This window comes from Emiliania huxleyi (genome assembly GCF_000372725.1).
Source record: "Emiliania huxleyi CCMP1516 unplaced genomic scaffold EMIHUscaffold_35, whole genome shotgun sequence".
Taxonomy (NCBI): domain Eukaryota; phylum Haptophyta; order Isochrysidales; family Noelaerhabdaceae; genus Emiliania; species Emiliania huxleyi.
This window is the reverse complement of record NW_005199363.1, coordinates 676,513-702,752: the sequence shown is the minus strand read 5'-3', so window position 1 is coordinate 702,752 and position 26,240 is coordinate 676,513. Positions and strand designations below refer to the sequence as shown.

Sequence of the window (26,240 nt, the reverse complement as noted above, 5' to 3'; positions counted from 1 at the left end):
AAATTCTTATTCATACGTTAGCTCGCCCTTTTCTTTCTTTCTTTCACGTCCGCCTCTGACTCGGCTCTCGCACAACACTAGGCCGTCGTGTTTTCAGTTTTGATCTCTCGGTCAGTGGGCGCCGGGATGACTCGGAACCCGAAAGTCCAACGCGGGCCTACGTTTTGCCGTGCTCCGCCGCTCGACGCCGCAGACCCACGCACCCCCCCGCGAGAGCCTCGGCCCTCCTCTCCGCTCCCCGCGCAGAGCGCCTCTCCTCTCGATCCTCCTCTCGCGCCTCCTCGCCCCCTCGGCCCTCGCCTCGCGCCCCCCTCGCGCAGCAAGCCTCACTCCGTCTTGAGGATGGCGGCGGGGTCGACGGCCGCCACCAAGTCCGCCAGCGCCGCCTCGACCTCCGCCGCCGACCCCGCCTCCGCCTCGAGCGTGACCTGTTCACCGCAGCGGTGTGAACAGACGGGAAGTGTCTCGGAAGTGTCCGCCTCCGCCTCGAGCGTCACCAGCGTCCTCTCCAGCGCCGCGTCCGCCCCGCCGCCGCCGCCCGCCGCCCCGCCCGCCCCCTCAGGCTGCGGCGGGAAGGAGGGGTAGGAGCCTACGTGCTGGGAAGACGCCGACATGAGGGCGGGAGTACGGCAGTGTGCAGAGTTTTGACACACCGCATATGAGGGCACAGGTACACAGCTACAGCTGCATACGGCCGAGTAGAGTCGAGTGCGCGTCCTCTCGAGCGCTGGTGGGAAGACATGACTCCGCATTCCTCTTCTAGGCTGGCGAGCCGAGCTTCACGGCGGGGTGCGTCGCGGCGAGGCGGTTGATCAGCGGCGCCAGCTCGACCTAAGTGATCGTTGCCCGTCAGTAACGACGTCAGTCAGTATGCCTCAGTGCGAGACACGTCCCCACGGTGTGTGCGTTCTCGGGCAAAGGTGTAGTGCAGCATACCTCGGGCGTGGAGAGCGACGCGGAGCGCTTCAGCACCGGAGCGCCTTTAGCTCACGAGGGGGAGATTGGCCGAGATCGCGAGGTTCGCCGAGATGGTCCGAGAGCGGTGGCACGGGGGAGCGCCTCCGCTAACGAGGTGCGCGACGAGACCGTTCACCTGTTCACAGCTGGGGCCGTGAAGAGACGCTGTTCACAGGTGCGCGACACGCCCGTTCACCTTGGCGGCGAAGAAGGCAGGCACGCCAGGAAGCACAAACACGTGCCCCACCTGCAGCGACCCGGAAACAGAGTCACTTCATCACTGAACGTGTGGCGCACCTTCAGCGGCGGCCCCGTTGATTCGCTGATTGAGCAGTGATGAACTGCTAATTAAACACGCGGCCCACCTGCAGCCATGGCCCCGAATTGAAGTACACGGGACGCCGCGTTGACTAGTTCATAAAACACGTGCCCCACCCGCAGCCAAGCCCGCAATTGATCCGTTCATTGCTAGGAGCTAATCATTAATCACGTGCCCCACCTGCGGCGGCGCCCTCCGTTGATTTTCACTGAACACTAAGAACAATCATTAATCACATGGCCCGCCTGCAGCAGTGGCCACTGCACCGCCCCGCTCGCCTCGCCCCGCGCGCCCGGCGCCGGCGGCAAATCGCGCAGCCGCGCGCCTGATCAAAGCAAAGGGAACACATCGAGCAGCTGTTCAGTGCCCCGGGGCTAGCGGCAAGTCGCATAGCCGCGCGCCGGCGGGCAGCAGTGACATCTTGTCCACCACCTAGTTAATACTTAATTAGTTATCGATTACTAGTTATTAATTAGGCGGGCAGCAGCGACATCTTGTCCACAACCTCGTCGGCGAGCGGTCGGGCGTCGCTCGGCGACCCCTCGCCTAATTAGTAATTAATGGCGACTGGTAACTAATGAGGACCTCGATTGATTAGAGCGCCGCCCGGCGAGCCCTCGCCGCTCAGTCGCTCGCGAATGGCGCCTCGCATCGCATCGGAGGGAGCCAGTTGTGTGCCGAAGGCGGCGGCCACCGCCTTCAGCGTGACGTCGTCGCACGTTGGGCCGACGCCACCAGAGGTAATGACGAGGTCGTGAGTCGCCTGCGGAGGAGGTGATTCCCACACTGACCACCGGGCAGCGCCTGGGCCCCACCCTCCGACAATCTCCGCCAATCTCGGACCCCAATCTCCGCCAATCTCCGCCAATCTCCGCCAATCTCGGGTCCCAATCTCCGCCAATCTCCGCCAATCTCCGCCGATCTCAAGCCGATCTCAAGCCGATCTCGAGCCCAGATCGCGGCCATGATCTCGGCTGCCCAGATCTGCAATCTCTCGGCCAGATCCCGGCTAAATCTCGCCGCCAGCAGCCGCAGCTCCGCCTCAATCTCCGCCAAGTCGTCTCCAACCACAGTCACGCGCCGCAACGCCACAGCGCCAGCTCGCAGCGCCGCCGCCGCCGCCTGGGGCGCTCACGCCGGCCGCCACTGAACCACTTGATGCGTCAACCCGCCCAGACTAGCCCTAAAAGGCTAGTGCATGCCTGGATGTTGACGTCGGCCGTGGCGCCGGAGAGGATCTCGTCGCCGACGACCAGCAGCGCCGCCTGGGTGTCTTGTCTTGTGGTTCTGTGTGTCGCTCCTGTGTGACCGTCATCTCCCGTCCCGCGTCCACCCATACCGCGCTGGTGTCCCAATCGTTGGTCGGACTGTGCTTCGCCTTCCCATCTATCCATCGCCGCCTGTCCCCAGAGTGAACCAGCCGTCAGCTAGCAGTGAACCTCGGCCGCCCAAACACGACAAACAGCCGCCGCCGTCTTCGCGGCGAGCAGCTCCCCCGCCTCCGCCGCCGCCTCCGCCGCCGCCGCAGACACCTTGCCCGCGGCCGCGGGAGAAGCGATGGTCAACTCATTGAATTAGCAGCCTCACCAACCGAACTAGGTCTCCGTCCCTCCGGCGCCTTGGCCGCAGCGGCGGGAGAGGCTCCCCTCCCGCCGCCTCCGCCCTCGCCGCCTCCGCTCTCGCCTCCGCCGCTCTCGCCGCCGCCGCCGCCTCCGCTCTCGCCGCCGCCGCCTCCGCCTCCGCCGCCCGCCTTGCCGCCCTTGGCGGACCGGCCGGCCCGCTCCAGCGCCCAATCGTCGAGCAACCAGGCGGGGCGGTAGGAGCCTGCGTCGTGAAGTACGCCAGCCTCGGGGCGGGAAGGCGGTGTTGTGCAGTGTCTTCAGAGCACCGCGTGAGTACGAGGGAGGCGACTACAGTGGAGACGGCTGAATACGGCCGAATCCAGCCGAGTACGCGTCCTCTCGAGCGCTGGCCGGGAGACAAGAGCGAGTCTTCCGCCTCTAGGGGCAGCTGCCGTCAGGGAGGCGGAGGGCGGGGTTCGGCTCGGTGTCGGACTGCTTGCCGAGCGACGTGTACCCCTCCTACGTGCAGATTCGGCGAGATTCCCCGAGATTCCCCGAGCGACGTGCACCCCTCCTACGTGCCGAAGACGGCCACCCTCGGCGCGGGAGCACGGTATCGTGCAGTGTCTTCAGAGCGCCGCGTGAGTACGAGGGGTCATTGAGACAACGACCACAGCTGAATACGGCCGAATACAGGTGGGTGCGTGTCCTCTCGAGCGCTGGTTGGGGCACAAGAATGCGTATTCGGCTTCTAGGCACGAGATATGGGGAGATATGGGGAGATACGAGGGGATACGAGGAGATACGAGGAGATATGGGGAGATATGGGGAGATTGATTCTAGGCTGCCCCCTCCTCGTAGAGCGAGCAAAACGGCAGCGCGAAGCCGCGCAGCAGCTGCCAGACGTGCGCGTAGCTCCAGCGCAGGACCTACGGTGTGAAGTCCCATACCTCCAGAGTAGCGAACCCAGTGTTGGTTCAGTACCGTGGGTGGTGTGGTATCTGTTCAGCGTGGTGAGTATGCGCCGACATGAGGGGCGGGAGGACGGTCTCGTGCAGCGTCTTCAGAGCACCGCGTGAGTACGACGGGTGGGAGTACAGTGAATGCAGCAGACTGCAGCGGCAAACAGCGGAGTACGTGTCTCTCGAGCGCTACTTTGGGAGGCAGGAATCCGTCTTCCGCTTCTAGGAGCAGCACGGGGTTCACGCGCATGAAAGGGGGCATCCAAGTGGAGGAGGGCTCGAAGGCGCCCTGCCCGGACCCGTTCGGGTCGCCCTCCCGCGTGCCAAGCACAAACGCCGCCGACCCGTGCTCCGCGATGCAGCTCTCCAGCCCGGCGGCAAAGCCTGCGGGACTGAACCCACGGGGCTGAATACACCGACCTCGGGGCGGGGAAGATGGTCTTGTGCAGCTTTTTCTTAGCACCGCGTGAATACGAGGGAGGCGACTGCAGTGAGTGCGGCTGAACACGGCCGAATACAGCTGAGTACGTGTCCTCCCGAGTGTGCTGGTTGGGAGACAAGAGTGCGTCTTCGGCTTCTGGGCGGCAAAGCCATCCGAGTACGTGCAGAGCTCGAGGTCGTAGCGCTCGACGGCGTCGCGCACAAAGGCGTCGACCTCGGGGAACTCGTCCCGCTGCTCGAAGAAGATGACGCGCAGCCGCTCTCGCGGCCCGCCCGCCGCCTCGCTGTGCGCCGCGAGCGCCGCGCGCATCAAGTGCAAGATGGCGACGGCGTCCTTGCCGCCGTTGAAGCTGGTGACGACACGCGCCGGGCCGTACAGGCGGAGCGAGTGCGCGCACACCTCGAGGCCCTCCTTCAGCGCCCTGCCGAACTCGTCCTCAACCTCAGAGCGGAGCTTGAGCCGCCGGTGCAGCGCGAGGGCGTCGGCCGCGTCGGCCGCGTCGGCCTGCGCCGGCTGGGAAAGCGAGGACTGGTCGCACATCCTGGGCAGTGCGGTTCTGCTGCGGCGCAGCGGCAGCGGTGCGAGGGCGACGCCGAGGGTGTACAGCAGGCTCAGGAGCATCCGCAGCCCCCTGGGGCCCGGAACGGCAAGTCGGGCCGCGCTTCCAAAACAAGAATTCTTAGGACACAAGCCTCTCTCACAGCACACTGGCACGACAAGGGCGCAGACTGGCGCGGACTGGCACACACACAGGCTCACCACCGGAGCCGCCTAAGCGACTCCGTTAAGAACGGCAATGCACTCCGCACCATGCACAATGCCGCTCTCCCCGCACGCTAGCTCGTTCACCGTCTGCCACGCCACGCACGGCGGTGTGGAGGACGACAGACAAGCGCTGCATCTGCAGCCCGTGCCAGTTCTTGGTGGTCCATGTGACCTCGTCCAGGTGCTGAGCGTGCGAAAGTTTGTTGCTCAGCTGGTTCGCCGCCTCCCTCAGGGTGCTGCGAACCTCCTTTCCAAAGCCTCCGAAAGCCTCAAAATCAAACAAACGAAGATCGCAATCCTGCTGCCGCGCAAAGGGGTAATCGCCAGGCTGCTCCTTGAGCTTTCCCTTGGGGGCATCCTCCTCCTCCCCCTCCTCCCCCTCCTCGCCTAAGCGGCCGAACCCATACTGTGACCTCAGAGCATATGCCCGCAGCCCTGCTGCTCGCTGTCACTTCTGTCTCACTGCTGCGACCGCGACTACCGCAGCGTGTGTCAGTGCCGCTCCGCGGGAGGGTGCAGATGCTTGCGAGGCCAAGCGCGGCGTTCGAGAGCTACCGCACGGTGGGTGTGGTCTGCACCAGCTGTCGCGCGCGGCTGTTCGGGTACAAGAAGAAGAATGGCCTGAAGAGCAGTTTGATCAAGCTTTACATCGAGCGCATTTGCGCTGACCCGCTCCGTATCATCTCTGATGCGCCGCCCGAGCGCCGTGCGGAACTTGGGAGCAAGTGGCACTGCCCGACTTGCAAATCTGCCTTTGCCCGGACTGCGTTGATACACGGCAAGCCGGCGCTCAAGCTTGCCGGAGGTAAGGTGTCAATGGTGAAAAAGTGAGCGAGCAGGAGAGTCCATAAAGATGGCGTTTATATTCGCGGACACACAAACAACCGCTTACTCCACACTCCACAACGAAACACCAAAATGTGGACTTTAGTGTAGTTGTAAGGTGGACACGCTAGCCGCTAGGCAGCGTCCCCGTCTTCCCTGTGCGAAGAAGGTTGTCAGGCCCACTCCAGTTTTGCGCCCTCCGTCCCTACGTTAGTTACACATGCCCGGCCCACCCGCCCGTGAGGTGTGTGCGGCGCACACGCGTCCATTTCGTGTGCGACTCCGGGTTGACTCCGCCTCCTACTCCTATGTCCTAGCCGTAACAAACAGCGCCCAAGCCCGAAGGGTGGTTCGCTTCAGTACATGTCCTCGCAGCCCATGCCCGTGGCGCCGAGCTCCTCCAGCAGCTGCTGGATGCGCTTGAGCGCGGGGCAGTTCCGCAGGTCGTCGTCGCGCATCAGCTCCTGCAGCGGCGAGAGCGCCGCCTTGATCTTGCGCTGCGGCTCCTCGAGCAGGCTGGCGTAGCTGTCGTCGAGGATGAAGGAGCAGCCCGCGCGCTCGACGGTGAGGCCTGACGCGAGCGCGTCGAGAAAAATGTCGTGCGTCCACTCGGGCGACGGGTCGTAGACACCGTCGCTCTTGCGGCGCGCGTGCTCCGCCTGCGAGACGCCGCACGAGACGACGCGGAAGTCGCGCTCCCACAGCTGCCGGAACATCGAGTTCTCGGCGAGCGTGAGCACCGTCCCCATCTTGAAGCCGCCGTTGGTGCTGGTGGTCTGCAGCGCCTTGCGCACCTGGTCGATGATGAGGTGCACGTTGTCGTCGTTCATCGAGAAGCCGACCACGAGCACCTCGCGCTCCAGAAAGGTCTGGTGCAGCAGGCCGCGCAACGCGTGCCGGTTGTCGCCGTACCTCATGTAGTCCTCGCGCGTGAGCACGATCGACTTGGGGTCCGAGACGCACCCGTGGATCTTGAGCAGCCGCCGGACCGAGTCCTGGCTCTCGCGCACCCTCGCCGCGTCCCACGGCAGCCGCATCACGCAAGCGTTGTTCCCGCTCGCGCGGAGCACGCCGCCCCGGCCGTCGCCGCAGTCCGGCGGAGAGCACTTGTCGCTCCCCAGCCGGCGGAGCAGCTCGGCACCCTCACTCGCGCGGGACTCCTCCCCGTTGTCCCCGACCCGCGTGCCGCCGTCGCCGGTGCTCGCCACCGCGCGCTCATACAGGGAGTCGTAGTTCGTGGTGACGGCGGGGAGCTTGAGCGCGCCGAGGATGGCGTGGGCGGGCGTGAAACGGCCGTGCCGCACGCAGTCGGCAACGGCGGCCTTGAACTCCACCCGCCCGCCCATCCGCTCCTCGATGAGCGTTGACTGATCGAGGAGGCCCAGCGAGGAGAGTGCCTCCTGCTCCTCGACGCTGAAGCCGGCCCGAACAGCGAGCTCGCGCAGCAGGCCGTCCCACGAGGGCAGGCCGGACGGGACCGACACACCCGCGCCGAAGAGCACTCCGAGCCGACCGATGCTCGCCTTCTCCTGCAGTGCCGCCACCTGCCGCAGCAGGTCCGGGCCGAGGAATCCAAACGGGCCTCCCTCCCACGGGCAGCAGCGCGGCCGCAGCATCTGCGCGACGCGGAAAGCGCCCTCGTCGACGGTGCAGAGGGCGATGTCGACCCTGTACTCGGCTGCCGCCTCGTACAGCACCGCCAGCAGCGGCTCTACCACGTCGGCAAGATCGTCCACCAGGTTGGAGATGTCCATCAGGCCGACGCCCGGCATGGGCAGCGCCATGAGAGGCTTGGCCCGCCGGAAGGCGGAGGGGCGGCCCTGCAGCGCGGCGCCGGCCTTGGCGATGTACGCGTGCACGGTGGCCATCGAGCCTGCGATCGCCTCCTCCTCGGTGCTATAGAAGCGGCTCGAGACCGAGCCCTCGTAGATTTTGCGCCGGCCTGCGCGGCGCAGCAAGGGTGGTGGGGCGGTGACGGTGCTGTGACGCGGGGGTGGCCAGTGGCTGAGGGGCTGGTGGCTGATGGCAAAGCACAAGCATTGAAGGCGACGGGAGGGGGACGGGGGGGGGGGGGGGGGGCCCCCTTCAGGCCGCGGCTGGAAATCTCGTCGTCCCTCAGGGCCTTAACGGGGCCCCTCGGGGGGTCCCCGGGCAGTAAAGGCCCCAAAATCCCTTCCCCGGGGAGGCCTGGGACATAGCACGGGCGGTCAGCCGCGCAAGGAGCCGCGCCCGTTGCTGGCACGGTGCCGTGGTGGACGGGCAGAGCGCGGGGCGGGGCGGTGGTAGCGGCGCGCTGCGACAGGCGGACGCAGGGCGGCGGCGGGAGGTGGGGGCACCCGCAGCGTCGCAATGGAGGACAAAGACGTGCCCGCTTTCAGCCGGCCGGTATCGGTGGACAGAAGGCGCGCAGACCGGCGAGGCGGGTCGGGAGGCGGACGGTGTCGACCCTGACCGCGCGCTTCCCTCCAAGGTGGATGCGGGCACGTTGTCGGCGGCGTCCTTGTCTGGGCTCGGGCGCCAAAGCGCCTGAAAATGGCCGTGGGAGTCGCGGAAGCCGCAAGCCGGCGACGGCTTGCTGGCCTGGCCGGCGGCCGACTCCTCGTCTGCTTGGACGGGCGACTTGGAGCGGCCGCGGAACCAGTGCTTCGACGCGCCCATGCTGCTGCCCGTAAAGAGGGAGAATCGGGAACGCGCCAAGGACAAACCACCGCCTTTGCGTAATGAAGGGCGGGACGGACGAGGGGCCCGCCGTTGTTGCACCTGTAGACGACGATGGAGGCGTTGCCACATGCACATGCACATGCACATGAGTGTGTATGTAGGTTTGTAGTGATGCTTGTCGCAACCGTGAGTCTGGCTAGGTAGCGACTCGTTCAGCACCTGGCGAGGTCACAAGGACCAGTCCACCAAGAATTTTACAACAAGGCGGTCGCACAGCACGATTCACGCGACAGACAAGGCGCGGGCGACGGCTCCCTCAGAAGCCGTTGCCCCCACCACAGGAGCAGTCACGCGACTCCCACTCCGGCGCCCGCCCCAGCGCCCCACCGCCCCACCACCAAGAATTGGCACGGGCTGCCAAATGCAGCGTTTGTCCGTTGATCTCCACACACCCGCTGTGTGGCCGTGTGGCGTGGTGTCGCCTGTGCAAATCCTTTACTCGACTCGATGGCTTGTGAATTTTTTTTAAATTCTTTTATCCTGCGCGCCAGTCTGGCGTGCGACCAATGCCCTCGCTCCTCCGAACCCACGGCCGCTTCCCCTACTCGGCCATCAACGCGCGTCCGCGCTACGCGTGGCCTGGTGGCAAGCGCCTCGCCGTCTACCTCGGGCTGAACCTCGAGCACTTTGCGTTTGGCGAGGGTCACGGTGGCGAGCTCGCGCCGTCGGGCAGGCCGGACGTGCTCAACTACTCGTGGCGCGAGTACGGCAACCGCGTTGGCGCGTGGCGGCTGCTCGACGAGTTCGAAGAGCTCCGTCTTCCTGTCTCGGTGCTGGCAAACTCGGAGATCGCTGGCCACTGCCCGGAGCTGCTCGCTGCACACATCGCACGTGGAGACGAGGTCGTCGGCCACGGCCGCACAAACGCGGAGCGGCAGGGCGACCTGGTCGAGAGGGACGAGGCGGCGCTCATCGCCGAGACGACGTCGACTCTCGCAGACGCGGCAGGCGCAACCCGCTCCTGGCAACTTGCCGAGACGACGGGAGATTGTGCGCGAGAGGCCGACACTTTAGCTACTCTCAGCTACTCTCAGCTACTCTCAGCCACTCTCGGCTGATCGCGGCTGATCTCGGCTAACCTCGGCTACTCACGGCTACTCTCAGCTACTCTCAGCTACTCTCGGCTGATCGCGGCTGATCTCGGCTAACCTCGGCTACTCTCGCGCAGGCGCCCCGCCCCGCGGCTGGCTGGGCCCTTGGATCTCGCAGAGCCACGTCTCGCCTGACCTGCTCGCCGAGGCCGGGTACGAGTACCTGCTGGACTGGTGACTCGAGATGCGCCGAGATGCGCCGAGATGCGCCGAGATGAGCCGAGATGAGCCGAGATCAGCCATGAACCGAGATCAGCCGAGATCAGCCGAGATCGCCCCGGGCGCAGGTGCCACGACGACCAGCCAACGTGGATGAGCACGCGCGGCGGCGGCCGAATCTTGAGCCTCCCGTACCCTCAGGACACTTCCTAGACACTTCCTAGACACTTCCTAGAAGTGCCGAATCTTGAGCCTCCCGTACCCTCAGGAGCCCAGATCGCCCGAGATCGGGCGAGGCTGCCTGCGAATCACCCACGATCGCCTCACGGTCGAGGTCACCCGAGATCACGTTGCGTCATCCGACCATTTAGACCACCCGATATCACCCAAGATCACACGAGTTCAACGAGATCACCCGAGATCGCGCCGAGATCACTCGAGATCACACGAGATCACCACGCGCCTCAGGAGCTGAACGACATCCCGACGATCCTCGTCCGGCGTGCGTCCGCCTCGGAGTTCGCAGGCATGCTCGTCGATATCTCCTTACATCTCCCCACATCTCCCCACATCTCCCCACATCTCCCCGCACCTCGTCGGCGGCTTCGAAGTCACCCCAGGCTCGTGCTGGCAACGATTCAGGCATGATCGTGGACAACTTCGACGAGATGCGCGAGCAGAGCGAGCGGCGCGTCCAGCCGCTCTCGTGACTGGGATCGAGCGGGCCGAATGCTTTCTTTTTATGGGGTCGCAGCTGTCTTTGTTAGGCACGAGCAGCCGCTTGTGATGGGGATCGCGCTGCACGCGTACATCGTCGGGCAGCCTTTCCGGCTCAGGAAGCTGCGCCGCGCACTCGAGCACATCGCTGCGCACCGCGATGACGTCTGGCTGACGACGAGTGGGGAGATCGCGGCGCACGCGCGGACAGAGCTGGACAGGTTCGTTCACGGTGGTGTTTACGTTTCCGAGTAGTGGGTTTGGTGCAGCTCTCTGCTAGATTCGCGCCGCGGCCCGCTCTGGCGGCGAACGAAGCGCATATCACAAACGTGAAAGCTAGAGCCGTGGGGAGCACTCGCCTCTGGGGGGGCGCGGGGGCCCTAGAGGGTATCCATGCGGGGGGGCGACGGGGTCCCATGGCCCGCCGCAGGCGCCGATTTTTTCGGAAATTTCTTCTTTTTTTGCGCGATTTTTTACTTGTTTTCATGGGAAATTCGGCGTACTTGCGGCCACATGCTATCACGCCTTGCGACAGCCTGTCGGCGCTGCTGACCGTGCCATGCTGCACAATTGATCACCTGCATAGCTCGCGGCCTTAGTATCAAGCATTCAGTGACGACCTGATCGTACGGCCAGTAGGAAGGTGTCCTTCCAGCTGCGTGCACGCTTCTGACGCAATGCGCGTCACAAACTGCCTCAGATTGGCTGCTGGCACTCTCGAGGCTATGCCTACACAGCCTCGCGCGCATGGGCAGTCAAGAGGGACCACGCAACTTCTCAGGACAGCACCAGTGCCTCTCTCTTGGACCGGCAAACGTGGTGGTCTCGTGTTACCAATGTGGGACCAGTGCGGCATCGCGCCATCGACAGCGCTGAACTGCGCCTCACCACTGACCGGGAAGGCCGCCAAGTGGACCAGCACCGGTCGCACATTGTGGCGACAGTCAGCAGTGCATGTCTGATAGCTAGACCAGCAGCGTCACGGTCGCAGGGTCGGATCGTGTCAAGCCTCTCGCCCGGCCGGCCGCGTGCAGACGTCGGCCTGTCTGCTGTCTGGAGTGATCTGTCGGCGGTCAGTACGACCGATCAGGTCGGAGTTTTCTTATGGTTGGAGGGTCTATCTGTATGTACTCCTCGAGATCTCTCCAAATCTGCCCTCTGATCAACCGTGATCATTCGGGAAGTCGGTGCTAGTAGAGACTAGTAGAGCCGGAGCCCCGTTTCCGCACTGCTGCGCGGCCCCCCAGAGGCACTCGCACTGCCACAGGGTGGGACTTGGGCTCGGCAGCTTTTCGTGTTGCACTGTTCACTCCTAAACAAATCTCTCTCAAACCATACGATCATACATCATGGGATAAATCTCTCCCCACAACATGTCAACATCGCTACATCGGAAGATCTCCTTGGACTGTAAAGCTCCGTAGATCTGAGATGCTTTTTATTTTTTGAGAGCGCCTTCGTTGTTAATAATACAGACGGATGCGCGGTACCTTCTTGCCGCACCCGCAGTCAGTCATACACACACGCGCACACACACTCCGCGCCGCACCTGAATACCGCGCCGTCTTTGAAACCGGTTTGGAGCATGCAGTGCCGTGTTGTCATCCGCAGCGGTGTGGGCGATAAGCTGGCCGTCGAGCGCAGCAGCGAGAAGGACTTGCCGCTGACGTTGAGTGCGATTACGCCGTCGCGTGCGGAGAGCGGCTCGATTTGCGTGGAAAGCCGGCGTATTGCGCCTCGCATGAGAGGCATGGCGGAGCAAGATGTATTTGTGGCGCGGACGATTCCCGTGAGCCCGCTGCTGGCGGGGGCGAGAAGAGAGAGAATTTTACGTGCAAGAGAGAGATGACGACGACAATTGGGTTCGAATAAAAGGGGGGGTAGGGTAGGGGGGGTTGGGGGTTGGGGAAGGGGTAGAGGATCAGCTGCCACATCCTCCCTGTCGCCCCCCCCCAGCACTCCAAGGTGCCAAGAGAACAAAAAAGAAAGAAAGAAAGAAAACAGACAACCCAAGGGAGGGATGGGAGGACGGCACGCCGCCACCACACAGGGATGCCAAGAGAACAAAGCTTGATTTTTCTTTTTCTCGCGATGTCTGCCCCGCCGCGTCGCCGCTCGCGCCGCCTCGCCACCGCCGCTCCCTCGCCAGACACGCCGCCGCCCGCCCGCCTCCTCGACCTCCCCACGGACCTCCTCGTGCGCGTCGTCTCTCGCTGCGACCCCGCCGACATCGCTCGCGTCGCGGGCGTCTCGCTTCTCTTCCACGCCTCGCTTGCGGTGGAGGGCATCCGCTTGTGGGCGCAAGAGCGCGGCTTCGAGCTGCCGGCGCAGCCCGAGGAAGAGAGCTGCGCCGTGCGGTGGCTGTGCTTCGCTGCCTTGCTGTGCGAGTCCAACCCGCCGGCGAGGGCGGCGGCAGGCGAACGGCACAGCGTCTTCATCGATGGCGAGGGGCGGCTCTCGTCTTGCGGCTCTGCGCCGTCCTACTCTCCAGCCCTGCTCGGCCACGGCGAGGGCGTGAGGCGGCTCAACACGCCGACGCGCCTCCCTTCTCCGCTGGGTGGCGAGCGCGTCGTGAGCGTGTCGGCTGGAGAGTACCACAGCCTCGCCCTCACCGCCAGCGGTGCTGTCTGGAGCTGGGGCTTTGGAGGGCAAGGCCGGTTGGGCCACGGCGACACGCAGCAGCTGCTGCAACCGACGAAGATCGAGGCCTTTGCTGGCCAGCGCGTCGTCGCCGTGTCGGCTGGAGAGCACCACAGCCTGGCCCTCGCCGCCGACGGCAGCCTCTGGAGCTGGGGTTGGGGAGGCTTAGGCCAGTTGGGCCACGGCGACACGCAGGACCAGCCGCTGCCCAAGAAGGTCGAGGCCTTGGCTGGCCAGCGCGTCGTCGCTGTGTCGGCGGGAGGGTCTCACAGCCTCGCCCTCACCGCCGACGGCGCCGTCTGGAGCTGGGGCGGTGGAGGCTATGGCCGGTTGGGCCACGGCGACCAGCAGAACCAGCTGCTGCCAAAGAAGGTTGAGGCCTTGGCTGGCAGGCGCGTCGTCGCTGTGTCGGCTGTATTTGATTACAGTCTCGCCCTCGCCGCCGACGGCGGTGTCTGGAGCTGGGGCTGGGGAGGCAATGGCAAGCTGGGCCACGGCGACGAGCAGCATCAGCTGCTGCCCAAGAAGATCGAGGCCTTGGCTGGCCAGCGCGTCGTCGCCGTGTCGGCTGGAGAGTACCACAGCCTCGCCCTCTCCGCCGACGGCGCCGTCTGGAGCTGGGGCTACGGAGGCGACGGCCGTTTGGGCCACGGCGACCAGCAGATCCAGCTGCTGCCGCGGAAGGTCGAGGCCTTGGCTGGCCAGCGCGTCGTCGCTGTCTCGGCAGGATCCCGCCACACCAACGCCCTCACTGCCGACGGCGCTGTCTGGAGCTGGGGCGGCGGGGACTATGGCCAGCTGGGCCACGGCGACCGAGAGCACCAGTTCGCGCCCAAGAAGGTCGAGATGTGGGCGAGCCGGCCGCCGACGCCTACTTCCTCTGACGGAGAGGACAGCAGCCCGCTCGCGAGCAGCGGCGGGGAGGACAGTGATTAGGGTAGCAACTCGGACGAGTGGGAATGCTAGAGGGCAGCAGAGGAGCGCGAGTAGTCTTTCTTTCGGCTAGCCGAGTCACCCACTGGGCAGACTGTCTCTATTCTCCCCAACGCAGCACAATCCTGAATGGGTTGAGGAGGCAAATCGCAAAAGAATTTTGACACTCCCATGCTGCCACTCAGAGATAAACCTTACCTATCTGAAAACCTCTCGGAAACATGGAGAGACAGACACATGGTTCATGGGGTTCCATTCCACCTTCCACTCAGCGGACGTCGCGATGGCCGTTGCCACGGATCTCTGGCCGGCTCCGAGCCAGTGTGTCGCGCCAGTCGAGAGACCGCCACGCGCCAGTCCCGCAGGCCATCGGCCCCTCACGCAGCCCGCCATGCGCCAGCCCAGCACCAGTCACCACTTGTCTTGCCTGCGCCGCTTCTTGCCGCGCCCGCCGCGCCCGCCGCCGCGGCCCCTCCCGCCCCCTCCGCCGCCCCGCGAGAGGACAGTGCCGGGCGCGTCCGCCGCGCGCCGCCTCCACTCCTTGCCCTCGTCGGCGCGGCTGTACACCTCGACGAAGCTCTCGTCGAGGTAGCCGTCGTGGTCGCACACGCACGCCTGGAACTTGCCGTCGGCCCACGTCTGGCGCACCTCGGCCAGCCGCCACTCCACCCGCCGCTGGTAGCGGTTGCCGTCTGCCCAGGTGAAGACGCCCTCGGCCGTCCGGTCCAGAAGGTCGTCGAAGGGCGAGCCCCCCGCGGGCGGAGGGTCGGTGGGCGGCGGCGGCGGCGCCACGGGCAAATAGTCCTCCACCTCGACCTAAGGTGAGGTAAGGCGCACTTCTCCACACACACACGAGGTGGCGGGGCAAGGGCAGGCTAGTCCCTCGCGACTCCACGTCTAGACGACAGGAGCCCCACGGCATTGGCAGTGCAAGGCCCGGTGCGCGTGGGCGAGCGGTGCTGGAGGGTGCGGGAGCACCTCGACCAGCTCGCCGCGCTTGGGGGCCTGCCAGACGGTGCCCGTGCGCTCGCCGTCAATCTGCTGCAGCAGCACCTCCCGCAGCATGACGAGCGAGCGGACAACCTACTCCCGGGCACTCTCGCGTACTCTCGGGTAATCTCGGAGAGAGGAGGCGCGTGAGCGGACAACCTTCTCGCTCTTGCCCTTGGTCGAGATGCCCGGAGGGAAGCAGTACAGGTCGCCACCCCCGTGCACCTCTCCCTCCGCCAAGTCGCGCGCCGCATCACCCGCGGCGGCGGCGGCGGCGCGCCGCGCCCCGTCCCTCGGCGCCGCGGGCAGGTAGACGCCGCCGCGCAGTATGTAGCGCAGAGTCCAACCGTGCAGGGCCACCTAATCAACAGCCAGTCGCTCAGGGGCATGAGCTCGCCGACTCGACCACGGACTCGTCCGCCCGAGCGGCGCCACCTCGGCCTCCGCCTTGTCCTTCTTGAGCTTGACAGCCGCGCGGTAGACGGCGAGGGAAGGCGCGTGCGCCCTCAGCTCCGACGGCAACTCCTCCTCGGCGACGCGCCGCTTGGCGCCAGGCGCACCCGCCGGCTTGGGAGGCAGCTTCGGCGCCGCCGCCGCCGCCGGCCGCTCCTTGGCCAACGCCTTAGCTGGGTCCTGTCTGCGGATCGTCGGGTCGGAAGGCAGAGCCGGCGGCGGCGTCGACTCGTCTCTCGGCGGCGGCTTGGCCATCGCCCCCGACGCCTGCAGCTTGCGGATGCGCGCCTGGATGTGCGGGGCGGGTGTCAGTCGCCGCCCGTCGGCCGCCTTGCCACGTGTGTGTGCGGGCCAAGCCCCGCGGCGTGAGCTGAAGGCCCTCGCCCCGAGTGAGCTGCAGGTGTGCGTGGCCCGACCGCCCGATGTCTACCTGAGCGCCTGGATGCGCGACCGGGAGAGAGGGGGAGAGGGGGGGAGAGAGGGGGAGAGATGCGCCTGGATGTGCGACCACGCGCGCTTGAGCGCCCTCTCCGCCTAGGCAAGGTAAGGTGAGGAAGGTACATCTCTGCACACACGCCAGGCGCCGCTGGGCGGTGTGTGTGTGTGTGTGTGTGTGTGTGTGTGTGTGTGTGCGTGTGTGTGTGTGTGTGTGTCTGTCTATGTCTATGTCGCCCCGCCTCCAGCCGCCTCTCCGCCGCGTCGCCGCCGGCGCTCGCAAGAGTCCCCCCGCTGAGGCCGAGACGCTCGACAGTCTCAACCATCTTGCGGTCGTCGGCATCGCTCCATGCGCGGGGCGGGTAGTCGATCCGCGCCGGTGGCGCCGGGCGGAGAGGCGCGAGGACGCCCTCGAGTTGCAGCGGCGCTCGCCCCTCGCCCGACGGCCACCCAACCGAGGACCAGCCGCCGGCGGCCTGGGGCGGGTAGGAGCGTCCGACGAGCCTCGCCGGCCGCGCCTTTCCGACGGAAGGAGAGGGCGAGTGGGAGGAGGAACAAGAGGGAGAGGGAGAGGGAGAGGGGGAGGGAGAGTGAAGGCAAGAGCGGCAGTGGCAGCAGTAATAGCAGTCCGGATCGCGCCTTTCCGACGTGGTGGTGCGCAAGGTATGGCGCGTGCGGCGGAGGAGGATCATCCTCCCCCTCCAAATCGGACGCGTCGGAAAGGCCGACCGTGTCCAGCGAGTCCGGCATCGCGGGCCGCGTGCAGTGCGGCCTCGTGTGCGGACGCACGACGCCGCCCTCCCCGCCGCCCTCCCCCTCCCCGCCGCCCTCGCCCCCCTCCTTGCTGCCCGCCGACGCCCGCGGCCTCCGGCTGTAGTACGCCAGCGCCCGCCACAGCCTGTGCGCATCCGCCGCGCCTGGCATTGGCCCGGCCGCGCCCGGAAGAACCTCCGCGCGCGCCGCCAGCCGGGTTGCGACCTCCTCCCAGTCGATGGACGCCGTGCGGCGGCCTTGCACGTGCGCGTACACCTCGGCCAGCAGCATGTGGGTCGTGCGGAGCGAGAAGCCGAGCACGGGCGGGGGCGCCGCCATCTCGCCGATCGGCGGGCGCTTGCGGCGGGGCGGGCAGTCGGCGTGGACGCCAAACGCAGAGTCGACGACGGCGCGCTCCTTGACGGCCGGCAGGCCGGGCTCGCCTGCGTCGTCCTCCGGAGAGGGGAGCGGCAGAGGAGGGACGAGCGGCGCGGCGCGCGGAGGCGGGACCGCGCCACCCTCGGCGGCGGCGGCGAGCGGACCCGGCGGCGGGGCGAGGAGGAGGGAGCGGCTCCTCTCCTCGGGAGGCGTCCAGCGGCCTGAGAGGACGTCGAGCACGGCCCGCGAGTCGTCCGCGAGGGTGCTGCGCCCTCCCGCCTCGGCCGAGGAGAGGAAGCGGCTGCCCCACTCCAGGCTCAGCCGTGGACCGGAGGAAGAGGAGGCGGAGGCGGAGGAGGGGGAGGCGGCGGCGTCGCCGTCGCAGGCCCCGGAAGTGGCGCCGTGCAGCCGCCACGCCTCCGGTCGGCTGCGCACGATGACGCTGCCTCGCCGATACCCGCGGCACTTTCCAAAGTCCATCACCTTGCACCAGCCCGGCGGAAGGCCGTCGTTGCCGCCGCCGTCGCCGCCGTCGCCGCCTTCGCCGCCCTCGCCTCCTCCACCCTCACCTCCACCGCCGCCGCCTCCTCCGCCCGCGCTCTCCCCGTCGCTGCTGGCTCTGCACACGACGTCGTCGTGGCCACCGATGCCGTCGCCTCCAACCGAGCCATCGCCGCCGCCATCTCCACCGCCGCCGTCAGCTCCGCCACTGCGAATGCCACTTGACTCGCGGCCGTCACTGCCGCCCTCGTCCGCAGCCGCGTCGCCGCTGACAGCTTCGGTGGAGGCGCCGCTGCCGCTGCCCGCATCGGTGGAGGAGGCCGTCGCCGCTGGTCCAGTGTCGTTGCCGTCGCCTTCCGCACCACGGACTTTGCCACCGTCTATCCCTCCCTCGCTGCCGCCACCGCCCCCGCCACCGTCGCTGCGGCCACCGCCTGCCTCGCCGCCGCCACCGCCGCCGCCCTCCTCGCGGTAGCACAGCGCATCCGCGTACCCCGCGCTGTGAGGCCCGAGCGCCCACGCCACCGCCTCGACCGTGAAAGCGACCTTCTGCTGCAGCTTTGCGCTCGCGCGGCGTGCGGCCTGCGAGGTGGCGCGAAAGTGCTCGCCACGCACGGGGATGCCGAGCGCGGCGCTGCAGCACGAGAGGAAGTGCTCGTCGAGAGCGGTGGCGCCTAATCTCGGGTAATCTCGGCTTATCTCGGGATCATCGGGTAATCTCGGGTGATCTCGTCGAGAGCGGTGGCGCCATTGGCGTACAGCCGCCGCACCGCCCGCAGCGTCTGGTAGGCCTCGTCGATGTCTCGCAGGGTCGGCTCGCGCCGCGCCGCCTTGGAGCGCGTCAGTCGCACGCGCGGAAGGCTCGACCCCGGAGGAGCCTCTGCGGAGGATGCCGACGCCACTGCAAAACTGTCTGCCAAAGCGCCTGCGGAAGCGCCTGCGGAAGCGCCTGCTGACGCTTCAGCTTCTGGCTGGCGAGGCGGCCCCGCTCCGCCCCCGTCGGGCTGCAGACGCGTCGCCCTCTCGTCCACCTGCTCGTCTGGCCGCTGAGACCCGAGATGCGGCGCGTCGAGGAGCGGCGGTGTCCGGCCGCGCTGTTCGGGCTGGGTGGCGCCAAGAGGGAGTGCAGGAGGCGCGGGAGGACGGACTCTGGTGGGGAGAGCATCTGCGGGGAGCGCCACGGCGCCGCCACTGCCCATCGGCTGGTTGGGTGCAAGAGGCGTGCGGCTCGGAGAGGCGCGAGACGCGGGCGCCGCGGCAGGATCGACCTCCATCGCGTCACCTCCCGCCTCCTTTTCTGCAGCTAGCGCGGCAGCAGGTAGTGCGGCAGCGGGGAGCGCCGCAGCACCACCACTGCCCCTCGACGTCCCGGTGCCGGCCAGCTCGCCGATAGGGCCGAGGTTGGCGGGCGGGACCGCCGAGCGGTAGACGATCATGTCCTCCAGCGCGTCCTGCGCCCTCAACACCACCTCCGCCGCGCTTGGCGGTGGCGCCGTCACCTCGTCAGCGGACGGACGCGCAGGCGACAGAGAGGCATCTCGTGCCGCCTCTGCCGGGCTGGACTCTTTCGCGGCGCAGCTATCGGGAGGCGCGCTCTCCATGGCACAGTGTCTCCTCCCACAGTGGCCCGGGTGGGTCGATTGACCTGCTGAAGCCCAACCAGCCCGGACCGTGTTTCTTTTTTACTATTCCTTCTATGTTCCTCTTGTTGTGCGTGTGCGAGGGAGTTTCGTCGTAAGATTCTTCCTCTCGCTCCAGGCCGTCGGCCGCCTGGGTCAGCCGCCGCCCCCGTCTGCATGCTCCCTCTCTACCTCCTCGTCCTCCACTCCCCTTCCGTGCTCGACGCCAGTATCCCACTCCTTGGCGCGCGCTGTGTCGTCCTCTCTGGCGTCGCTCCGGCGCTCTCGCTCGACGTCGCCGACTCGCTTCTCTCTCGTGGCGCTGCGAGCTGTGAGATCTGCGTGCCGCTACCGTCGTCGGGCTTCGCCCTCGGCTCCGACGCCGCCATGCGCTTGGCTCTACGCATCCAGCGGCGAGGCTTCGACAGCCTGATGGCCGAGCTTGGGTACCGCGGCTGCGACCCACGGGCAGAGGCGGTGGGCAACCGCCAGCGGTTGAGCTGGTCGCTCATGCGTGCGGACGACGTGGAGCAGCTTGGGCTGACGCTGCACGCCGCGGACTACCTCCTCATCCACGCGAGCGATGCTTCTCCGCTGGCTGGCGACGAGGAGGCGGCGAGGCGGGCGATGCGCGTGGGGCTGCTGAGGCGGGTGCTGGCGGCGCTGCGCCGGCGCGGCGACCCGCTGCACAGAGACGCAGCGGTGCCACGGCTGTGGTGGGCGAGGCTGAGGCGGCCGGCAACAGGGCCGCCGGAGCTGTAGCCGCTGTGAGAGGCGAGTGGCTGCATGTCGGAGAGGAGTGAGTATAAACAAATATGAAACGGACACACACTGTGGCTGTGTGCGTGTCCTGGCACCGCCCATTTTCGGGATTCACATGTTCAGCAGTCCACCCCAAAGTCGCGCAACCGTCTGGCCGAGACGGGCGCGAGGAGCTCGGCCCATCGCCGCGCCGCCGCCGCAAACTCCAGCTTTGCGGTCGCATTCGGCAACGGTGGGTTGGCGACCGCAGGATTGCATTGCGAGGCGGGCGGCCAATCGCGGCGAGCCGGCTGCGCCACGCCTCTGCCCATGGCTGGCGCCTTGGGCGTGCAGGGTAGCGCAGCGCCCTCGAGCGACTCGAGCGCGGCGGGCCTATCGCGGTGCAGTCGGGTGACGTTGGGTGCTAGGGAATTGTCACGGAAACCATGTCGGGGACACTGGCCGATGCAGGGCCCACACTTCAGCATCTATGCCGGACCGCGCAACCACAAAGGCGTTGTGGGGAAGGCGGGGATGCGCGCCGCGGATCTGGTTGCGGAGCTGGTTGCGGATCTGGTTCGAGTCCATCATCTATTCATTGGAACATCGCGACGAACTGCTGCACGCCGTGCTCGCGCACGTAGCTCAGCCACGGCAGCGCCTCGTCGAAGGCAAACATCTCGTCCTTTGAGAGCTGCTGCTCACCCGCGCCGCCGCGTACGCGGCCGATGTGCGGAGGCAGGCGAGCCGCCTCGCACGCATTCAGCAACAAGGCAGCGATGCCGAGGAAGAGCTTGAGCTGCACCGGCCGAGGTACCGGCGAAGGCACCATGGCGGGCCGAAAAAGAGAAAAAAAAACCCGTGGCTGAGCCCTTGGGTTGTCCGTTTTCTTTCTTTCTGAGCTCATGCGGTACCGGCACCCGGAGTATGGTTAGTTCCAAGGGTTAGTTCCGTGTACCGGGTTTTCCCCTTAACTGCAGAACGCCCCCTCTACTCGGAGCGAACGGACACACAACACCGTACGCCACGCGCGTATACGGGAACGCTGGAGGAGCCCTTTCTGTGAGGGGGATCGCGTCCAGAGACAAATTATCGATTGATGATAGAAGGCACCATGGCGGGCCGAAAAAGAGAAAAACATGGCCCCGTGCGCGTAAAAGAGAGAGCTCGAGCCTGACTTTCTATCTATCTATCTATCTATCAAGCTGGGCGACGACCCGCTGAGACTCTATAACGGATTAGTATAGAATAGTATAGAATAGACCACTGGTTAGTATAGACTGTTTGCCCAAACAACCGGAACCTGTACGCTCAGAGATAACCCACCTTTCAGAAAATGAGCCGAGCTTATTCAGCTCCTTCCTTCGGTACCGTCTAGGGCCAGCCACCCGCAGACGACAGTCGCGACCCATATCACTCGTGGTGAGGCCGCTCAAGACGCATGGCCAGAGCCACTCAGTTCGGTGGTGAACGTAAGTGTGAACGTGTGATCCTCAACAGAGGTCCAGCTCGATCAAGCAGAGGAGGTCCTCAACCCTTCTGTCTAGCCCCTCAGCTCCCCTGACGTGTGAGGCATTTCTTACTGTCTATGCTAACCTTTGCAGCGTTATGGTTAGGCGATGATCGGCAAAACGCCCAAGCATGAGCGAGAAGATCCTCAGTGCTGAAGGTGAAGCACATGCAAATCAGTAACCCGTTCCTCCCTGATCTCTCTCCAACGAAATATGCGCGCGTGGCACGCTGCTGGTCCGTAGTCCACGGACAGTTCTGGTTGAACTACTTTCTGTACGTACAACATGCACGCTGCACAGACATCACCGATACAGCCGCGAAAGGTGCCTTATCTAGATATCTCTCCGCTATCATGGCGAAGCATCGTATGTATCGGGGTCCCACTCATCATAGCTCTCCGGATTGACCGCCGCGCGCCACTGCTCCTCACCATGCGAATGCGCGATGTGGTCGATGTGCGGGTGGTCGGTCGTGAATACAAAGGAACGGGTCGTCGTCGTCAGGCTCGGCGCGTTCTCCCTCTCCCTCTCCTCAAACAGCGCAACGGCCTCAATCACTCGGAAAGGCGCCACAAACAACGCAACGAGGAGGACGATGGCAACGATCGTGACGACAGCCGTGCGCGGGGGCCGGTCATTCGCGGGCGTCTCCATCGAGGGCGTGCGGCAGAGGCTGGTGAGCGGCGAGAGCTCCAGAAAAACGAAACATGCGCTCCGCCGGAGAAAAGATCGTGTTTTCTTTTTTCGGCGGTCACTGTGGATGTGGCCCTGAGTTATGTGTACGCCTACTCAGAAAAACGAAATCTCCTCCGCCGGAGAAAGAGGCATGTTTTCTTTTTTCGGCGGTCACGGCGCGGCGCGGCGGCGGGCGGGGCGGCGCGGCGGCGGTGGGGTAATTAATGATTTGTGTTTATTATTACTTAATGACCTCGAGTGCTGTATTCCACGTCCTAACCTAATTAGTTAATTCATTAATTAATTACGTATTGAATTCCGCGTCGGGTATTCGCAAGTATTCCAGGAAGGCAGGGCGCGAGGCGGAGCTGTCTCGACGCAGTGTACCACCACCCACGCTGTAGATGGACAGAGAATAGTTCCCTTCCCCCCTCGGAGGGGGCCGGGAGATATGTATGTATGTATGTAGGAAGGTGAAGAACAGTCAGGCTCGGACTGGACACCAACGCGGTATGGGTGGACGCAAGACAGATGATGACGACACGCACGAGCGACACACAGACACAAACAAGCTCACGAGACACACAGCCAGCGGGCTGCCACACATCCTGAGTGGGAGCACTTGGAGCACTTGGAGCACTTGGAGTGCAGTCGGTAACCTCACATCCAGGGCCGGTGAGCTGAGAAGCGCATCCAGCGGGCCGGATGATCGGGATCGGGCTACGGGCTAGAGAGCCCTGACCCCTAGCTAGGAGTTGCCACCGCCGCTGTAGCAGTCCCGCGTCACATGGCACGGCTCCCATGCTGCGCAGGATATGGCGCAGACTCACTTTACGGTGCGTACTTTCCTCTGACAGGAAGAGTGGTACCGCCATCGTGTCGAAGAGCTTGTACGGCGGCCGCTGCAGCACCTGAGCGGCGTCTGCGCGCCTCACACAAAGTATTCACCTCGCGCGCGGCCGACAAAGTGAGCGTAACGACCACCTCCCTCTCAGTCACCCCCCCGACGATACACAGCCCGTTCGTTCTCGCCGAGAAGACGCTCGGAGCGCCCAACTTTGCCTCGTGCGGCCATCAAACAGGCGCGTTGCCTCCCATCTCCGCACTTCCCATCTACCCCCACACTGCCACTGCCGGGGACGCGCAGATGCGACTCCCGGGCCCGCTCACCTCACCCGAGCCCCGCCGACCAGGCACGGCCCGACGAGAACCCGCCGGGAAGGAGCTGGCCGAGCCATCGCCGGCCTCCCTGCCGGCTCATGACCGCTCAAAAGGTCGCTCACCCGCCCGTCGCTTGCCGCCCCTCTCCCAGCCTTTGCCGGCGCTTTTGCACGAACCTAGGGCTCAGTTCCGTCTCCCCCCCCCCTCCCTCCTGTGTGTAGGCCGTTTAATGCTGGCGGGAAGAGGCGCGCTGAGCCATCGGCGACGTCCCGGCGAGCTCATGGGCGTTCAAAAGGTCGCGGACCCGCCCGTCGCTTGCCGCCCCTCTCCCAGCCGTTGCCGGCGACAGGATCACGAACCTAGGGCTCAGTTCCGTCTTCCTCCCCCTCGCTCCTGTAGGTAGGCCGCCCCGCGCTGGCGGGAAGAGGCGCGCTGAGCCATCGGCGACGTCCTGGCGAGCTCATGTCCCCCCAAAAGGTCGCACCCGCCCGTGGCTCCGCCGTCGGCTCCGCCGCGAGCGGCGACGGTGAGGCCGCCGGGGCTCGCCTATACCGGCTAGTGTGGAGCTATCAGTGTGGTTGCGTGTTGTACTAGTGAGGCTGCACTAGGCGGCCCGTTTTTAGCAAAAATAAGATACCACATCGCGTGTGGTCGTCGAAAAACCGCATGTTCGCCCGTCTGGGACCTCTTCGTACGGCTCCAAAAACCGCTCCTTAACGACGACTACGCGGCCCGGCGGTCGATCTGCGCCTTCTCAGCGGTAGAGGGGATGTGGGCGGTACGTGCGGACCGCGTGGTGCTGCGATGGCTTGACGAGTGCGACTCCCAGCGTCGACTTTTCGACCCCACGGAGCCTCTGCTGCTCCGGGGGGGGGGGTCTGCAGACCACCCGGCCGAACTTCAGAGTGGCGGTGGTCCTCAAATACCGCTCAAACGCCCACGATGTTGTGGAGGGGATATATGCTGATGATCCCGGCCCGATTGGGTCGCTCAGAAAGCTTCTGGGCGGTCGCTAAGGTTCGCTCCCCGCACACGGGCCCCGGAATAAGATACCTCATAAAACTGGTGGGGCAAGGGGGGGCGACCCTCGCATCTCCACGCCCGGGACACGAGCAGGAGCCCCACGGCATTCAAAGTGCAAGCACCGGCCCGGTGCCGTGGGTGAGCAACCTGCACCCCACTGCCACTCCCTCCCTCCCAGACACACAGGACCCACACACAACCCCCACAGCGTGGACGACTACATGTTCAGAAACACCAAGCAGCGAGGCGAGGGTGAAGGGGTAAGGGGCTGTGTGGGGCAGAATCTACATCTGACTACTCCATCTAGCCTGGGGGGTCGGAGGAGGGGGGGGCGCGGACGCGCGGTAGGAGCTCGGCACGGTCAGCAATGAAGCAGATCAGTGTTGATATTATTGCAATACGACAGAAAGAGGATCCTGCAGGGCCGATGTGTGCATGTGGTCGCCCCTTCATTTTTTTATGGAGTCACACAAGGTCAAGCGCTGGAGGTGGAGCGTGGTTTTATCTCACGCCCATCGTCCCACAGTGTGCCCCCGGCAGCCGCCAAGCAGAGCATCGCTCTCACACATCACACATTCATGAAGACGCAGCTCACAAGTGACAAGGCCAGTGAGGGCGGGGCGAGCTTCAGGCGCAAAGAGCTGCATGCCAGCGAAGCGCTGTCGAAGATCGCCGGCACTGTGCACGGAACCCACTCAGCCGTTGTACCTCGCTTTCAGCTCCGGAGGCGGCAGCGTATGCATAACGTGGCCGCCGTCCGCCTGCAGGTACTGCCGCAACGTCGTGCGCCGGTCGGCGAGCAGAGTTTCGTCGAGGAACGAATCGGCCGCCTCCTTGGGCACGCCGGGCTTTTGGGAGGCGAGCACGCAGTGGCGGCAGTAGACCGGGCACGGCCGCAGTCCCGAGTCGGCGCCCCACCCCCAGACGGTGACGGAACCGAAGTGCGGCGAGAGGGCGGCCTCGTACTTTGCGCGGTGGCCACGCCTGTCAAGCACCTCCTCGTCGGTGGCGCGCGTGCACATGATGCCGGTGCTCTCGGGCGGCGAGGAGGCGCCGCCTTCGAGCGGGTAGATTGGGACCTCCACAAAGTTGAACTCCTCCTCCCGCTCGAGCAGCGCAGGCAGCTCCGAGGCGGGAACGTCGAACGCCGCGACGACAAAGCCGCTCGCAGCGTCTTCGCTCGGTTCCGCACAGAGCGAGGCGATCTCGCGTGTGTCGGGACGCGCGATGCCTCGCGCGAAGAAGATGTGAGCCGGGTGGCCGAACACGCGCCTCCAGCCCCGCACACGGCCAAGCCGGAACCGAGACGCCGACGGACAAGTGGACTGCGCGGACTGCTCGGAGAGGAGAGAGCCGAAGCCGATGATGCTCGCGACGCCAGAGGCGCCAACGCGAGCCACCACCTCGGACGCGGTCAGTGCTCCAGGCACGGGAGGGACGGCGGTGGCTGACAGCATCGCTCTAGCGTGTGACTGGCCGCGCAGAGCGAGGGTGCGGCTGAGCGAGCCGCCCGACGTATTTGCCTGCGCAAAAAAAGAATCTTACAACAAAACTCCCTCGCACGACACTGGGCACGGGACTGGCGCGCACTGGCACGAACACAGGTACACCACGGGAGCCGCCTAAGCGACTCCTGCGAGGGTGGCGAGGCACTTAGCTCCGTGCACCCGCCCACCCCCGCCACAGGCAAGCTCATTCACGACCTGCTCTGCGATGGCCGTGTGAAGAACGACTGAGATGCGCTGCTTCTGCAGCCCCAGCCAGCTCTTGGTGGTCCAAGTCACCTCATCGAGGTACTGGGCCCGCGTCAGCTTGTTCTGTAGCACGTCCGCCGCTCTCCGGAGGATCTCACGGACCCCCTTTCCGAACCCGCCGAACGATTCGAACAGCAGCAGCTGCACTTCGAC

At 65.6% G+C, this 26,240-nt stretch overlaps 7 protein-coding genes across 7 annotated transcripts; 2 read left to right on the top strand and 5 right to left on the bottom strand.

Annotated features, from left to right (window-relative positions):
* Positions 1–326: 326 nt before the first annotated feature.
* Positions 327–4,863, bottom strand: EMIHUDRAFT_101902 (hypothetical protein; the record flags this gene model as incomplete). Its single annotated transcript, XM_005772958.1, has 7 exons — positions 327–428; positions 992–1,093; positions 1,154–1,204; positions 1,543–1,601; positions 1,862–2,039; positions 3,994–4,184; positions 4,359–4,863. The coding sequence occupies 7 exons, from the start codon at positions 4,861–4,863 to the stop codon at positions 327–329; spliced, it is 1,188 nt and encodes a 395-aa protein (XP_005773015.1).
* Positions 4,864–5,430: 567 nt separating this feature from the next.
* On the top strand, positions 5,431–5,838 carry EMIHUDRAFT_208524 (hypothetical protein; the record flags this gene model as incomplete). Its single annotated transcript, XM_005772957.1, has 1 exon — positions 5,431–5,838. The coding sequence occupies one exon, from the start codon at positions 5,431–5,433 to the stop codon at positions 5,836–5,838; it is 408 nt and encodes a 135-aa protein (XP_005773014.1).
* A 350-nt stretch (positions 5,839–6,188) lies between these two features.
* Positions 6,189–8,490, bottom strand: EMIHUDRAFT_101901 (hypothetical protein; the record flags this gene model as incomplete). Its single annotated transcript, XM_005772956.1, has 2 exons — positions 6,189–7,774; positions 8,169–8,490. 2 exons carry the CDS (start codon positions 8,488–8,490, stop codon positions 6,189–6,191), a joined length of 1,908 nt encoding a protein of 635 aa, XP_005773013.1.
* Positions 8,491–9,059: 569 nt separating this feature from the next.
* Positions 9,060–10,858, top strand: EMIHUDRAFT_463904 (hypothetical protein; the record flags this gene model as incomplete). Its single annotated transcript, XM_005772955.1, has 3 exons — positions 9,060–9,543; positions 10,446–10,491; positions 10,571–10,858. The coding sequence occupies 3 exons, from the start codon at positions 9,060–9,062 to the stop codon at positions 10,773–10,775; spliced, it is 735 nt and encodes a 244-aa protein (XP_005773012.1). The 3' UTR covers positions 10,776–10,858.
* A 3,453-nt stretch (positions 10,859–14,311) lies between these two features.
* On the bottom strand, positions 14,312–19,204 carry EMIHUDRAFT_450981 (hypothetical protein; the record flags this gene model as incomplete). The annotated part of the gene is made up of 11 exons (XM_005772954.1): positions 14,312–14,909; positions 15,072–15,176; positions 15,243–15,314; positions 15,519–15,626; positions 16,286–16,447; positions 16,620–16,743; positions 16,867–17,167; positions 17,518–17,567; positions 18,097–18,185; positions 18,374–18,528; positions 18,886–19,204. 11 exons carry the CDS (start codon positions 19,202–19,204, stop codon positions 14,505–14,507), a joined length of 1,890 nt encoding a protein of 629 aa, XP_005773011.1. The 3' UTR covers positions 14,312–14,504.
* A 2,621-nt stretch (positions 19,205–21,825) lies between these two features.
* Positions 21,826–22,128, bottom strand: EMIHUDRAFT_208517 (hypothetical protein; the record flags this gene model as incomplete). The annotated part of the gene is made up of 1 exon (XM_005772953.1): positions 21,826–22,128. One exon carries the CDS (start codon positions 22,126–22,128, stop codon positions 21,826–21,828), a length of 303 nt encoding a protein of 100 aa, XP_005773010.1.
* Positions 22,129–25,028: 2,900 nt separating this feature from the next.
* Positions 25,029–25,790, bottom strand: EMIHUDRAFT_65402 (hypothetical protein; the record flags this gene model as incomplete). The annotated part of the gene is made up of 1 exon (XM_005772952.1): positions 25,029–25,790. The coding sequence occupies one exon, from the start codon at positions 25,788–25,790 to the stop codon at positions 25,029–25,031; it is 762 nt and encodes a 253-aa protein (XP_005773009.1).
* Positions 25,791–26,240: the final 450 nt, after the last annotated feature.